The 15,169-nt window shown below is 34.7% G+C and overlaps 1 protein-coding gene across 2 annotated transcripts; it reads left to right on the top strand.

Moving 5' to 3' along the window:
• Positions 1-200: 200 nt before the first annotated feature.
• On the top strand, positions 201-7,010 carry LOC136219548 (protein TWIN LOV 1). 2 transcript variants are annotated; one of them, XM_066006987.1, is made up of 7 exons: positions 201-1,326; positions 1,432-1,639; positions 1,751-1,815; positions 1,968-2,047; positions 2,148-2,203; positions 2,287-2,350; positions 2,840-5,192. In XM_066006987.1, exons 1-7 carry the CDS (start codon positions 777-779, stop codon positions 2,897-2,899), a joined length of 1,083 nt encoding a protein of 360 aa, XP_065863059.1. In that variant the 5' UTR covers positions 201-776; the 3' UTR covers positions 2,900-5,192. The 2 variants fall into 2 exon arrangements, with proteins under 2 accessions (XP_065863059.1, XP_065863058.1); XM_066006986.1 differs by lacking the exon at positions 2,840-5,192 and adding an exon at positions 5,200-7,010 and having other exon boundaries at positions 204-1,326.
• The last annotated feature ends 8,159 nt before the right edge of the window (positions 7,011-15,169 follow it).

The following is a 15,169-nucleotide window of genomic DNA, read 5'->3' as shown; positions in this document are numbered from 1 at the left end:
TATTTTTTTTGAAAGATCTAACATTTGCTTATGAGTAATTAAGAAGTAGCTTTGTATGGATGTTTTGATTTAGTTAGTTAAGGTTGGTTGTGTAATCGAGATATATATGAGTCACTAATTTTGGCATACACACACCACAATCCATTATTGTGACTCACCAAAAAAAAAAAAAAAACCTATTATTGTGAAAAATATCTTCTATGATGAAGCTTGAAAAAATATAAATTTGGAATTCCCCAATAATTTCCATATTTTGTTTTATATTTCACATAAATAAAACATCTTTATCTGCATAATTATTAATTTAGGAAATCTTGTTTTGAACGAGTGAATCTCTGTATAATTTGTGTTGTGTGGACTTGCAATCGAGCTCTAGATTGTCATCTACTGAACACGAATAAGGAAGAGGAAGAAGAAAAGGATTTTCCTTTTCAAAGATTATATGAATCAGAAAGCACAACAACAGCGATTGATTGATGTGTATTTCTCACTTATCTATGATCATTCAATCGCCTACTCTAAACCCTGATATTTTCCACTTCTCTTTCTCACTGCCTCAAAATTGATTCTATGGCTTCCTTTATCACAATTCTTTGAAAATTATATGTGGCTTCTTTCTTTTACTCAATTTCTTTCAGATTATTTCACTATTTCACTTCGGTTTCTCTCTTTTCAAACTCCCAATCTGAAGGAGCCATTAGCCTTTAGCTTTACCACATGGGATTGGGGCTGATTTGCAAACCGAGGATACAGAATTTCAAAGGGGAACAATCTATATGGAATCACAGTTGGCTCTAATTCACCAATCGTTAAATATCCGTTACTCTCCTTGGGCCCGAGAAGCTCTCGATGGATTGCCCGATTGTTTTACTATCACTGATCCTTACATTTCCGGCAACCCGATTGTGTTTGCCAGCACCGGATTTTTGAAGATGTCTGGGTACTCCAAGGATGAGGTTATCGGTAGGAATGGAAGGATATTTCAGGGGCCGCTCACCGATAGGAAGTCTGTGATGGAAATCGGTGACGCCATACGGGAAGAGAGAGCGTTGCAGATCAATTTATTGAATTATCGGAAAGACGGAACGCCTTTCTGGATGCTGTTTCATATGAGCCCTGTTTTTGGAAAGGAGGACGGTAGGGTTATTCACTTTGTTGCTGTTCAGGTGCCGATTATGGGGACACCCAGAAATAGCAGAGTGAGTTTTAGTAAAGAAGAAGGGTCCGGATTTAGAGAAATTATGTTTGGTTCGTGTAGGAGAGAGGTTTGCTCGGATTCTTTGGTGGACCTGGGTCGGGTTTTAGCTTTGGATTCCAATATTGGAGGTCTGTACTTTGTTCTAAGGCCTAAGCTAAGCTCTGGTGATTTGGTTTTCATTGAATTTGAATTGCTATTGGAGAGTGATTAATGAGTCTGTATGTATTTTGCAGGAGTGAACATTGAAGAGCCATGTGAGGCAAGTGAGGCAGATAAGCGAAGAGCATCAACTGCCATTAACAATATCTTGTCTGTGCTAATTCATTATAGTGAATCGACTGGCAAATTGGTGTGTGGAAAAAGATGCAGCTTACCTGGAGCAGGCCTTATCAGCTTATCTTTAAATATATCACTTGGTAGAATCAAACAAAGCTTTGTATTGTGAGTTGTTTCAAGTTCCTAATTGTTTTCCTTTTAGCATATTTCATGTTTAGAAGATTGCTAATGCCTATGTTTTGTGTTGTTGCAACATAATTTTTTTTGCATTTGCAGGACGGATCCACACTTGCCAGATTTACCTATAGTTTATGCTAGTGATGCATTCTTAAAACTGACAGGTGATCATTATGTTCGTACTTCTTAAAAACAACTCACAAATTAATTGTTACTTCATTGGGTAACATTGATTATCTGCAGCATTTGGTGTATGTATGCATATTGGAACAATGGGCATTGCTCAGCTTCTTATGTTATCTTGTTAAGTGTCTAGGTTATGCTAGGCACGAAGTCTTGGGACGCAATTGCAGATTTTTAAGTGGAGCAGATACAGATAGTGCCGTTCTTGAGCAGGTATCTGTCTAGTTAGTTGTGGTTTTTGCTTGGTGTGGTGACCTGATTAGTATTGACTAGTATTGTCTGAAAACTCATATTGCTGACAATTCTTTTTCAGATAAGAAAAAGCATTCAAGCCGAACAAGCATGTACAGTACATATCTTAAATTACAGGTTGACACTTTAACTGTTCTTTCCATCAGTTGAGAAAAAAAATAGTTCAGTTAGTCTAATTAATGGTTTTCTTCTCTTATTAGGAAGAATAAAACTACATTCTGGAATTTTCTGCACATAACACCTGTTCGTAATGCTACTGGCAAGGTACTATGAATGTTTAAACTATTCCTGTTCCCCATCTTTCACATTATTCATTGTTAAATAGTGTAACGGATTTAAAAGCCTTCTCTTGTTAAAATGCAGAAAGCTTTAGAACCCTTTGTAGTTTGTAGTACTAGTATCTTATGGGTGAATTAGAGGTGGCAATTTTTTTCAATTTTATTTCTTTTGTTAACTTATCTGAAATTTGTTCTGCTTCTTGATGTGATCAATAGCCAGGAGCTAGTTCAGATCTTGAACTGGGTTGTCTTAAAAAGAAGCATTAAGAACATGAAATTGATATTTTGAGATTAGGAAAATACTACTTTGGTTTTCAGGCATTGTAAAAAACCTTGAGAACTTCAAAAATCCTCAACAAGTAGGCCTTTGTTTAATCAAATAGTAGAATGCAATTGGCAATGATATACTTTGTCAATTTATGTTGCATGATTTGTAATTGATATTTTTTGGCCATTACTATTTTTTTTTTTCCAGTTTGCTTTAGCCTTTAAGCGTGATGACCACTTCCGATTGTTGGTTGCATATGATGGATAGAGAGGGAGAGAGAGAGAGAGAGAGAATTGGGAAATGGATGATACTAGGTCCACTTTTTGCATGTAGAGAAGAGTACATGTTCATAAAATCTAAATGTTTATGAAGTCTGTATAGGACCTAATGCGGTTGAATAGGATTAGATTAGGCATAAACATTATGCCTATGGATGCCTGTCAGCTATAAAAAGAAGTCCGCAAATTCTGTTGTATTTGGTGATAAGGGCTCTCACTTTGGAACGAGGATTTCAGGAAGAAAGAGAGGGAAGGGGGCAGTACTCCCCATGTTCTTAATTTTCCTAACTGGGACAATATTTTCTCCATCCCAGTACTTGGGAACTTCTATATATTTAACATAAAATTACATTGATATTTTTGCTAGACTGGGTCAGTCACAGTGTGTGCACCTGTGCTGCTTTATGGGAAAAGAAAGAGATTCCCTACCCTCTAGCCATCCTGCATTTAACTTTCTGATTAAGTGATGGGCATGGGCATTGATGTCTCGATAATTATGCTCAAGTCAAACCCTGTTTGAGAAATGATAACAAAGAATTGTATAATAGAGACATGGATATTCTCTGAACAAATGTTGTTTTACACCATGATTTAATATTGCATTTTTTTGGGGTTGCACCTTTTTATGGATATCTTTTTTATTTGCGGGGCATATGATGTTGTTTGTGCCTATAGGGAGTACAAAGTATGTGAACAGTTTTTCTGGCCAGCTCTTATCAGTTTTCTGGCTTGGAACATAGTTCCTTCTCAATCATCTCAAACAACCTCAACCAATTACAAACTTTTGCACACACCGCCCCCCCTCTCCTCTTCCTCCTCCTCTTGATATCCCTGTACACATTCACTTTTCCTTATCATATTACTGATACCCGTTCCTGATAGCATAAGATCGGGTTCAGGCTGAAGGTATGACTTGCTGGAATTACTACTACTAGGGTTCCTGATTAAACCTTTATTTCTTGGAAGTTTTTCATCTGATAGATGGTATGTTGCCTTACCATTAAACTGTGATAAGATGAAAGATGCCTTCACAATAATACATAGAAGTACAGAAACCATTAATTAGCTGTTCTACATGTCTCAATTGTCAGCTTCAGCAATTGTAGCATTTTTCAGGCTGGCTAGCTGTTGTGGCAGGTCATAATGAAATTTATCAATACATCTATGAATATCTTATTGCCTATACATTGTGGGAGTTCGTGCTCCCCCATGTCCTTGTTTCCATTATTTTTTTGACAGATAGTAACACTGTTATCCTGACTTGTTGATAAATCGCAAAAGTTTGTTGAAAAAACACATTATCAAGGATAGTTTTTATTTCTTCTTGAATTTTGTTGGCCGACGAAAATGATGGCTTTATTGATCTTCTGAAATTCTTGCTTTATATGCACAAAATAATAGGTGCAGAAGCTAGTGCCACTCTCAGTCTATATTTTCTTTTAGCAGTGATTTCATTTATACTAGTAATTTAGTCTACTTGTTTTAGTTTTTGTTTCTAACCTAGTCCTTATATACCTTGTCATGTTTCTATGTATTAACTCTGTGGCCTGCAGAGTCTAATTCCAACACAACCAACAGAAATTTCTTAGCAGAAATTACTTGTCCTTAAATTCCTCGTAGGAATCCTATTCTGAGAGTAAATTTAATGCCGGACCTAGCAGTAGAAGTTTTTTTTTGTCCCAGTTATGGATATTAGTTATTTTATCTTCTCAATCAGGTTAGGGATGTTATTATGGACAAGTCAGCATCAGATTATGCATTTGCACATTTGACTAACAAAACTGAACTTCCTTAGAATATGTCTTATTGCTTCGGTGTAGTATTGGTTCTACATAAAAAATTCCAAAGGGGACTGTGATGATCCTAATTGAAATACTGAAGCGCTACTAACATTATGGCCCCTAAACTTCATGTCATGAATAAAAAGTTGTTGAACTTTATATTATACTAACATTAAAGTTCAAATCAGAGAAAATCCATTATAAAATTAACGAAATGATTACTTGAAAATAGGTATTTGACTATAATTTTTGGCGACATGGATAAAAGAAAAAAGCAACGCCATTTGGACTTTTTAATGTTAGTATATCATAAAATTTAAAGACATTTATGTCAAAACGAAAGTCTTTGGTATTGCAGTCACTTGAATTTCTTTCAAACTGCTGCTATTTCTTATGCCTGCCAAGTTATAGTTAAGGTTTTCTTAAGATGTATGAGATCTTTAGGAGATGAAAATGAAATGTCCACTGGATTGTTGAGTTTCTTACTGTATTTGTGGCTGGTGTTCAGATAGCATACATTGTGGGCGTTCAGATTGAAGAAGGGTGTAAGGGAGAGGACAGTAGGCATGGATTGAGTCCTGAGATGAGACAGCGTAGTTGCGTAGGTGCAGTAAGGGTAGCTGTTAGGAGTTCATCAATCGGTGCCGGATGTTCTAAGTCATAGCCTATTAGGATTTATAACTTTGAATATTCTTTGCTGCTCATGATAACACATCCACTCACTCAGAGTTATCATGTCTGGGGAAGGCTGGAAGAGTAGTTTGTTCCCTTGATGAATTCTTGTAATATTGACATTGTTGATATATATAAAGAAGAAAGAGAAAGATATAATTAAAAGAATAATGTGTCTCAACTATTAGGATTAGTAAATCCATAATCAAATTTGAATCAGATTGGGTATGTGAATGCAGATGCCCATTGAATTACACATTGTTTGTTAGAGCAGTAAAAGTTCAAATAGGTATCGGATTGACCGAGGATGAACCAATATATATATATTCTCTTTCTTTTTTGGTTACATAAGGGGCTAAAAGCCCAAAAAACACAGAAAGGAAAACTAAGATTTAGCCCTAAAAAAACAGAGAAAAAACTAAGAAACTCTTCTTCTCATAGAAGAACTGCAATTGTCCTAAAAAAGAATGTCAGGAGGAGGTAAACACATTTGTGATGATCTAGAGGAAAAGAGATCTTGGGAAGTTCACTATCCAAATAGCATAAGTATGAATGAATTTGATATCCCAATTGCTGTCCCGGAGCGGATGACACCCTTTAATAAGCCAAACAGACACATGAGTAATCACAATACTTCTAGTCATGAACCCTAGCACCAACAAAAGAATCAACTCCACCAGCAACCTCATGCAACTCTTGTCCCAGGCAAGCTGAAAACCGAAGAAAAACCCACATAACTCAACAAGGAATGCATTACAGACCCTAATATTCACAGCAAAACCGAAGAGTCACACAGTAACCCACCAGGATTCCCTTTTGCACTCTATCGTTCCTCCACTTCGAAATCTTGGTTGGAATGGAAGGGTAAATTTTAGGAAAAATAGAAGTATATGAGGTTCAATATACTAAAATTCTAGTAGAGAGGTTTTAAATAATTGAGAGAATCCATTTAAAAAGTGTTTTACAAGTTTAGAATTAAATAGTTAAGAAAATAGTTGAAAGTTGAAGATAAGAATAAGCATTTGCAGATCTTCCTGAAGATTGTGAAGAGGTACAAATGGCCATTATGGCCTATAATGTACATATATAGAGGAATAAGTCGAATCCAATAAATTTGAGTAAAGTAAAAGCCTACAATACAGTTGTTAATTCAGCAGGCTTTCCTCTACTTGACTTTGTTTAGATTATTAGTAATAAATGGGACTGTTGAGATTATCTTTAAAATCCCAATGCCCTTATTTTTATATATATATATATATAAAAGAGGCATAGATGAAAACACTGTTTACCAAAAACATAGGTCTCCACAAAGTCGTAAAACCATGTATGGGGACTGGTGCCTGCTCATCTCCCTATGTGAGAACATTTTTTTTATCTAAAAATGTTTTCATAAAAAAACATTATATAGAATATTTTATTTAACTTTTTAGAACATAAATTATAAAATATAGAATATATACTCTAGCGTATGTTCTAAAACTAATGTCTTATGTTCTAAAACTAATTATTTAGAACATTTTACTTAATGTTTTAGAACACATGCTATAAAATATAAAACATATATTCCAGCATATGTTCTAAAATTAATGTCTTATGTTTCAGAACTAATTTCTCATTTTTTTTTTGTTACCCTCAAATAATTTCTTATGTTCTAAACTAACAATTTATAACATTTTACTTAACATTTTAAAACACAAGTTATAAAATATAGAACATATACTCCAATATATGTTTTAAAACTAATGTCTTATGTTCTAAAATATTTAGATATTAAAATATTAAAATTTCAGTATTAAAATGTTATTTTTTAGGGTTTACATTTGTAAAAAGCTAACACACAAATAACCTTCTGAACTTGTCCAAATGTTGCAACTGCCCCCTCCAACTTTCAATTGTAACAACTTACCCCTTAAACTTGTCTAATTGTAAAACATAACCCCAAATTGGGAATTTTTTTACCACGTACTTAAAGCAACCGTAAAAACGTTTCCCCGGATTCGTATCACGCCAAAGATCTGATTATCACACTCCACGAGTGTTGCAGTTTTTGTATTTCACGTGTTTCTTTAATTGCAGTCCATGTCAGCAATTTGGGGTTATGTTTTACAATTGGACAAGTTTGAGGGGTTATGTTTTACAATTGGACAAGTTTGATGGGTAAGTTGTTACAATCGAAAGTTCAGGGGGACAGTTGCAACATTTAGACAAGTTCAGAGGGTTATTTGTGTATTAGGCTTTTTGTAAAAATTTTGTATATATTAAATTAATTGTGTAAAAAATCATTTGTTATATAAACTGTTCTCTCACCTCTCTCTTCTTTTCTTTTTCTCTAAAGTTTCATCCTCCTTCCCCTTGTATCCATTTTCTTCTTTCTTTCTTTTTTTTTTTCCTTACTTTTCCTTGAATCCGTTCTAACCGGATCTACTCCGATATGTTTTAGATTTAATTTTAGTCTTATATTTGCATTTTCTTTACTTGTAGTTGTAGTTAGTTTGAAATCTACTACCTTATCGAAGTTTTTTTCGTCAGATCTTATATCTGTTAGCTATACTTCTATCATTTATCCTTTTTTCGGTTTTAGCACAAGTAGAAAAGATTTATCTTATCCGTAGATTTATAGATCTGCGTGGTTGCACAATAACAAATAATTTAGATCCGAATGTCTAAAATACTATAAAGGATGAAGAATGGATTGCAACAGTATTTTAACGAGATTCGATTTTCAAAGAGTATATGATTTCTATTTTCTTTGTATTAGTTGTACCTTTAATGGTTTTTTATTGCTCTTTATAGTCTTTTTTTCTTCCTTTAATAGATCTTGTATTGGCATTAGCATGTATGAGTGTGAGGTTTTATTCCTCCTAATCTCCATGTTGTATCTATATTTGGAATTTTTTATCTAATAAAACGTGGCATATTATTTAATTAGTAAATTATGTGACTCTTTGAATTTATCTCTATCCTTTTTTAGAAAGTGTAATTTACTCCTAACGTATGAAATTGTGATTAACATGAACAAAGGAATACAATGATCACTTAAAAATATACAAGCCATGATTTAACTCAGTTGTACCAATATTCCTTTGGTTTGTATTATCCTGAAAAAATGCACATAGTATCCTTAAATACTACTAAGCACTTGGAATTTACTAATAGTTTGCTAATTGATTACAAATTAAAACTAAATCCAGGAATATACAAAACATGTTTTAGTACTAAATGTCCAGTAATATAAACTGAACCAACCATATTCACTAATATATGACTTCCATTAGGCAAAGTAACTTTAATACCAAGAATTTGTAATCTATCCACCAACTAATTGAAATTAACGACAATATGGGTCAACTATCCAATGAACAGCAATATGCTTAGAAGAACATGATAAAAGAACATGGTGAATAGAAATACTTAGTATAATCAATATGACTGAAGTCAGACTGTACAGTTGGTCCTTCATTAAGCAATGTAAAGGCATTAGTAGAAGATTGCACTCAAGAAGAACGACTTGATTGTGGTTGTTGAGCCTCAATTTGCTGTAGGTAGTACATCAGATTATGATATTTCTCATTAGAAATAGAAGTTGTTGCAGAATCTTGAAATGACTTTTGATCCTCTCCAATATCACAATTTGCATTAGCGACTACTGGATTAGCTACCACATTTTTCTTTTTGGCATTAGTAAACTTGAAATTTGTTGGATATTCATGCTTTTTGTAGTATTGATCCATGATATGCCACTTTTTACCACAGAAACTATACTTATTGACATTAGAATTGCTTTTATTCTAATATGCACAAACTTTCTTATTATTATGATCAGGTTGCACAAAATTCACTGCTCCTGGTAATGGATTAAAAGAAATACAATTAAGCTACTCCTTCATGAACATACCTTCCATGTTGAATAACTAGATTGAATACCCTCTCAATAATTAGAAGAGTATCCATCATAAGTATTTGAGTCTTAATCATAGCAAAATTTTCATTAACCTCTCAAGAACTTAATTATATAGTCTTAATAAGATTGTTGTTCTTTAATCTTTTTAACAACTACACAGTCTGCAGCATCAGGAATACATGCATAAGATGAAACCCATCTAAAATTGACTAATTCTTCCCATGTAACTTGCAATCGAGTAAAACAATCTGTTATAGAAAGATGACATTGTGAAAGATATGCTACTTCATCTTGTAATTCTACCATCCTTAAAAGATTTGATTGTGAGAATTCTCAGATTCTTCAAGCTGTCCCAAACTGCAAATGTTGTTTCAAACGAAGTAATACTTAATAAATTAATGTAGAAACAGAATGATTCAGCCAAAATAGAACCAATTGATTACAGTGATTCCAAGATTGAAGATCTGCTTTTCTCACTGTCGCCTGAGATGAAGATTCATCGATAAATTTGACTTTGTTCTTCGTTATGAGAGATTGTTTAACAGATCTTACCAATAATCCTTTGCTCCAGTTAACACTTGCGAAACTAAGGATTGAGAAGTATTCTCGTTGGATTAGACAAAGATTCCACCATAGGTGATATTGGAGATGCCATTAAAAAGAAAAATAGTGGATTTCCTATAAATTTACATCAACTTAATATATGACCCTACCTAGTATATTATATACTTACTTATATGGTTTTATAAAATAAAAGAATAAATCCTATTGGTCAGTTCACGAAAGGGTACGATCAATCATCGTGATTGATTAACGAAATGATACATTGAATCCTATTGGTTCATTAATAAAAAAAATGTACCTTATGGGTGAAGAGATACCTGATGGAAGATATATTTAAAGTACAAATTCAAAATTGGTCATTTCTCTAACCTATCTAAAAGTTATTTTCTCTCCATCAAAAAAATCTGTCAAGTCTAAAAAGGGTTAAGCGAGAGAAACTCAATTCTCGGTGATTCCCGAAGAACTCAATTATTATCATCATGGATCAAGGTATACTATCTTGATTGTCATTACGTGTTTATGAAAATCATCTTATTCGAATATCTAAACAGTTAATATTTATTTAATATTATGATGAAATCTAAAGATTTCTAACAAAAAAAAATTCAAATATCGAGGAAGCTTAAAGCTCTGATACCGTAACAAGATTAAGAGTATGAGAATCTAAATCAATAAAGGATAGAAATTACTTTCCCTTAATTGAAAATATCTGAATTATCATAATATGGGTATTGACAACAAGCAAAGGTAACAAGCATGTATCTGGCTTTGCCTTAATTGGAAGCTTTCATAAACCCCACGATTAACACTACTACTATAATATCAATACATCTTTCTTCTAGAACTTTTCTATTTTTGGATTGCTTCTAGAAGAAACCTCATCATTCTTCTTATTATTAATTAATTACATACCCACTTAATTACATTCAAATCAAACTCTAACTTTATATATTTTGGCCCTTTTCTGTCATAATTACCATTTCTTTAAAGAGCTTATCATAAAATTTAACTATTTCCTTCATTGTCTAGGAGATATTTTTAATTTCATAATTCCTTTATGGGATTCCAGCTGTCTTCCATTTCCAAAAAGAATCTCTTTAAAAAGAATCTAAAAATAGAGAAGAGTGAGGCCAGAGCAGAGCACCTTTGCCAAATTTTGCAGATAAAGAAGGACAAAAGAATCTTAAAGCTTCTAGAAACTATGTTCTTTAGTGGTTTAAAATTTGATGAAGATTTCAAACTTAAAAGCCTAATAGTGCCCAACTCGCTCAACTCGTCTAAATTCATCTTTTTATCTTCCTAACTCGTCGAATATTGTATTTATCTTTTTAACTTCATAAAAATAGTATTTTTCATCTCCTCAACTTGTTCATTTACCTCCTCAATTCATAGAATGTCATTTTTATCCTCATAACTCCATAAAAATGGTATTTCCCACCCCTTACAATAGATTATCGAGACCTAAATTGATACATTTTTTTAAACATTAAACCTATATTGGTGCTATTTTGTACTTGGAACCTAAATTGATACTTCAGTCTCTATTTTGGTACTTTATCCCTACACATAATGTCTTTAACTTGTTTATATTAATGTTCTTGTTATTTGTATTTTTTATTCATTTTTTCGGATTAAAATCTACTGTCCCAACGTGGGTGTCCCTTTCCCTGTCTCCCATTGGTTTTATTACATCTGTACACTTAATCCTAGTCAGCATTTAACTCTAATCCCAACTCTGTAAATTTCCTTGAGTTTCTCCTTCCTTCGACAGAAAAGCATGGACTTCTTTCACATTTTTCTCTTTCTCTGTACATCGTCTTTCTTTATCTCAAATCACCATCAACTTCATTTGATCATTCTCTTTCTCTATCTCTGATCATCGCAACCTCATTGAGAAAGCTGATTACCATAAGAATTTAAAACTGAAATTAGTTTCAAAGCTTAAAATAAGGTATTTTAGATTATTATCAATATCTGCAATATTGTTAGAATCATCTCAAATTCCAAAACAAAACTAAGTTCAAAGCTTGGAATCAGTAACTACAATGTCTGAATCACCTCTAAATTTCATTTTCTTTGATTCAGTTTCAGGTTTACCTTCCTGCTCCATATATTTAGTTGTTGCATCGGGTTTGGGTTCAACATTGTTGGAAGGAACAAGGAAGCAATGGAGAATTGAAAAGTTGTTCTAGTTTTTGGCAGAAGGACATTATCAAGCAGCCATTACATTTCTGAAACACGAAGGAAATATATAAGCGAGATGGAGAATTGTTGGAGGTAATTGTTCTGATGCATGGGTTTTCCTACCCATTCTAATAGATTTGTTAGTATCTTGAACAGATCTTTATGAGATATTTGACAGTTCTTAATTCCTCAAATTAATTTCAATTTTAAATTCCTATCATAATCAGTTTTTCACATCGATGGAAGATAGAGAAAGACGATGATCAGAGACAAAGAAAGAGGATGTATAGAGAAAGAAAAAAAACTTAAAAGAAAAAAGTCGATGCTTTGTTGTTGAAGGAGAAACGGTGTTGCTCAAGAAAATTAACAGAGTTAGACTACAGTTAAATGCTGATTACACGTGTAATAAAACCAATGGGAGACAGGGAAGGGGACACCCACACTGGGATAGCAGATTTTAATCCCATTTTTTCTATTTTCAACTTTTTTTACTAATTAAATTTTGATTATCTATTATTTTAATAAACATATGAAGTATCAATATAATTATCAAATTAAAACAAAATAAAAAGTTGATATTAAAAAAAATATTTTCAAACTCATTTGAATAAGTCCAATTAATTTTACACTATAAAGGGATAAGAAATGCCGGTTTTATGGAGTTATGAGGGTAAATATGATCACAATGGGTGAGAAATACCATTTTTATGGAATTAAGAGGGGTAAATAGGACATTCGATGAGTTGTGGATGGGTAAAATTATCAATTTGGACAAGTTAAGTGGACAAGAAATATCATTTTTATGGAATTAGGAGGGGTAAATAGGATATTTGATAAGTTGGAAAGATAAAATGATCAATTAGGATAAATTAAAAGGACTGAAAGAGCATTACACCAACTTAAAACTATAGAATTATTATTAATTTTTTTATCTCTGTTTGCTGTATGTTTTAAACTAGAGCTTTAATTATTTTGTTAGAAAATTATTGTCTCCCTTTTATATATAAAAAGTAACTTAGTTTATATTCATTATACTTTTAAAATGTGAATTGGTGTAACTAATCATTAAATTCATTATCACATCAACTAATTAAGGTCCACATTCATTTTTTTTTTTTTTTGGTAAAAAGGGAAGAAAAAAAACAAACAAACAAAAATCTAACCCGGGATCAGTCTAGGAAGACTGACCCCAATCCTATCCTCAAGAAGAGAAGGTAACAGAAAAGAAGGAGGAACGGAAAGGGTAGAAACACCTAACATCCCCCAATGCCCAGCAGCTGCCAAGCGATCCGCCACGCGGTTTTGCTCCCTATAAATATGGGAGAAGGTAAGAGAATCGAAGGCAGGACGAAGCCTCAAGATGGCTTTAATGAGATTCTGACTCTTAAGACAAACAGCCTGTCTATCCGAAATCCTGTTGATAGCCTCCAAATTGTCAGACTCCACCGAAAGTCTTTTAACACCCATGCGAATGGCGAGTTTAATGCCAGACAAGATCCCCCAGAGCTCAGCAGTAAAGGAGGAGCCCGTACCTAAGTTATGGGTAAACCCAGCCAGCCAGGCGCCACCAGCATCCCGAAGAACTCCACCAGCAGCAATTCTGCCATTACTAAGGCAGGAGCCATCCGTATTCAACTTGACAACCCCTTCCCTGGGCTTCCTCCAACCAACTAACTGGACCTCTTTAACCGGGGAGGGGTGAACCAGGGGCTCTCCTTCAAAACTCTTTGTAATAACAGAGAGTTTTTTCGAGAAGTAAAACCGGAGGTCAGGAATAAAGCCAGTCTTCTCAGCAAATAACTCTTCATTCCTCCATTTCCACATTTGGTGACAAATAATAGCGAAGAGAATAGCCCCGTGCTCCATACTGGCCAACAAATTCCCATTAACGCCTTCAGAGAACCAGTCAATATCAGAGAACCCCATAAAGGAAGGAAGGATGTGGTGAGGAAGGACCCCTTCCCAAACCTTTCTACTATTCGGGCAATCCCTCAAAGCATGGCACAAGGTTTCCACATGGCCGCTGCATCTGCTACAGGCACCAGATACAGCCAAGTGCCTTCTGTGTCTATCTGCATTCGTGAGGAGCCTGTCTTTGACTCCCAGCCATAGGAAACTCCTAATGCGGTAGGGGACTTTGAGGGCCCAAATGGACTTCCAAATTTCCAAAGGAGGATCAGCCCTATTAGGGGTAAAAGCTTCATAGGCCGATTTGCAAGAATAAGAACCATTATTAGTCAAGGCCCAGCAGTGTCTGTCCTTATCCTCCTCCTGATTACTAATCTTCACACCTCTAATATTAAGGAGGGTCTCCAGGCTAAGAAAGGAGTCGAACTTAGACCAGATCCAGTCTCCCTCCGAGTCCACCACATCAGCAATTCTCCAGGAGAGGAGATCATTCGGCGGAGGGGCGATGCACACCTCAATCAACGGTTTGTCACCAATCCAGGTGTCATACCAGAAACTAATGGATCTCCCATTACCCACCTCCAAGCCAATCCCCGTACAGAACTCAGCAAAAACAGCACTAAGCCCTTTCCAGAGGAAGGAACAGCTGACAACCCTCTCCTTCGGGCCACCAAAGATTCTATCTTTCCTATACTTGCCGCACAGAAGACGAACCCAAAGGGAGGAGGGGGATTGCCACATTCTCCAAAGAAGCTTCATTAACAGGACTTTATTATTGTCCTTAGCTTGCCTTATACCAAGACCCCCCCTGCTCTTAGGCTGGCAGGCTTCCTTCCAAGGGACCAGGTGAATCTTCCTCCCATCCCCAGACTCTCCCCACAGAAAACGCCGATTAATTTTATCAAGGTCGTTGAGGACCGGCTCAGGGAGCTTACAGGCTTGCATGATGTGATTTGGAGCAGCGCAGTTGATAGACTGGATTAAAGTAAGGCGACCTGCAAGGGAAAGAGAATTAGCTTTCCAGCTAGCACACAAACCGTTAGATTTGTCCAAAATGTCTTTAAAAGAGGCTTTGGACACCCTGTCACTATGAAGAGGGACCCCAAGGTATTTCCCAAACGATTGAGTCAGGGGAATGCCAGACATCTCACTCAGTCTTCTACACAAGCTATTATCCATATTCTTGGAACAAAGCATACGGGATTTATGGATGTTAATCTTCTGGTCAGAAGCCTCACAAAAGCAGTCG

This window comes from Euphorbia lathyris, chromosome 2, assembly GCF_963576675.1.
Source record: "Euphorbia lathyris chromosome 2, ddEupLath1.1, whole genome shotgun sequence".
Classification (NCBI taxonomy): Eukaryota; Viridiplantae; Streptophyta; class Magnoliopsida; order Malpighiales; family Euphorbiaceae; genus Euphorbia; species Euphorbia lathyris.
Note: the sequence above shows the minus strand (reverse complement) of the source record. Positions and strands in the feature narration are given on the sequence as shown.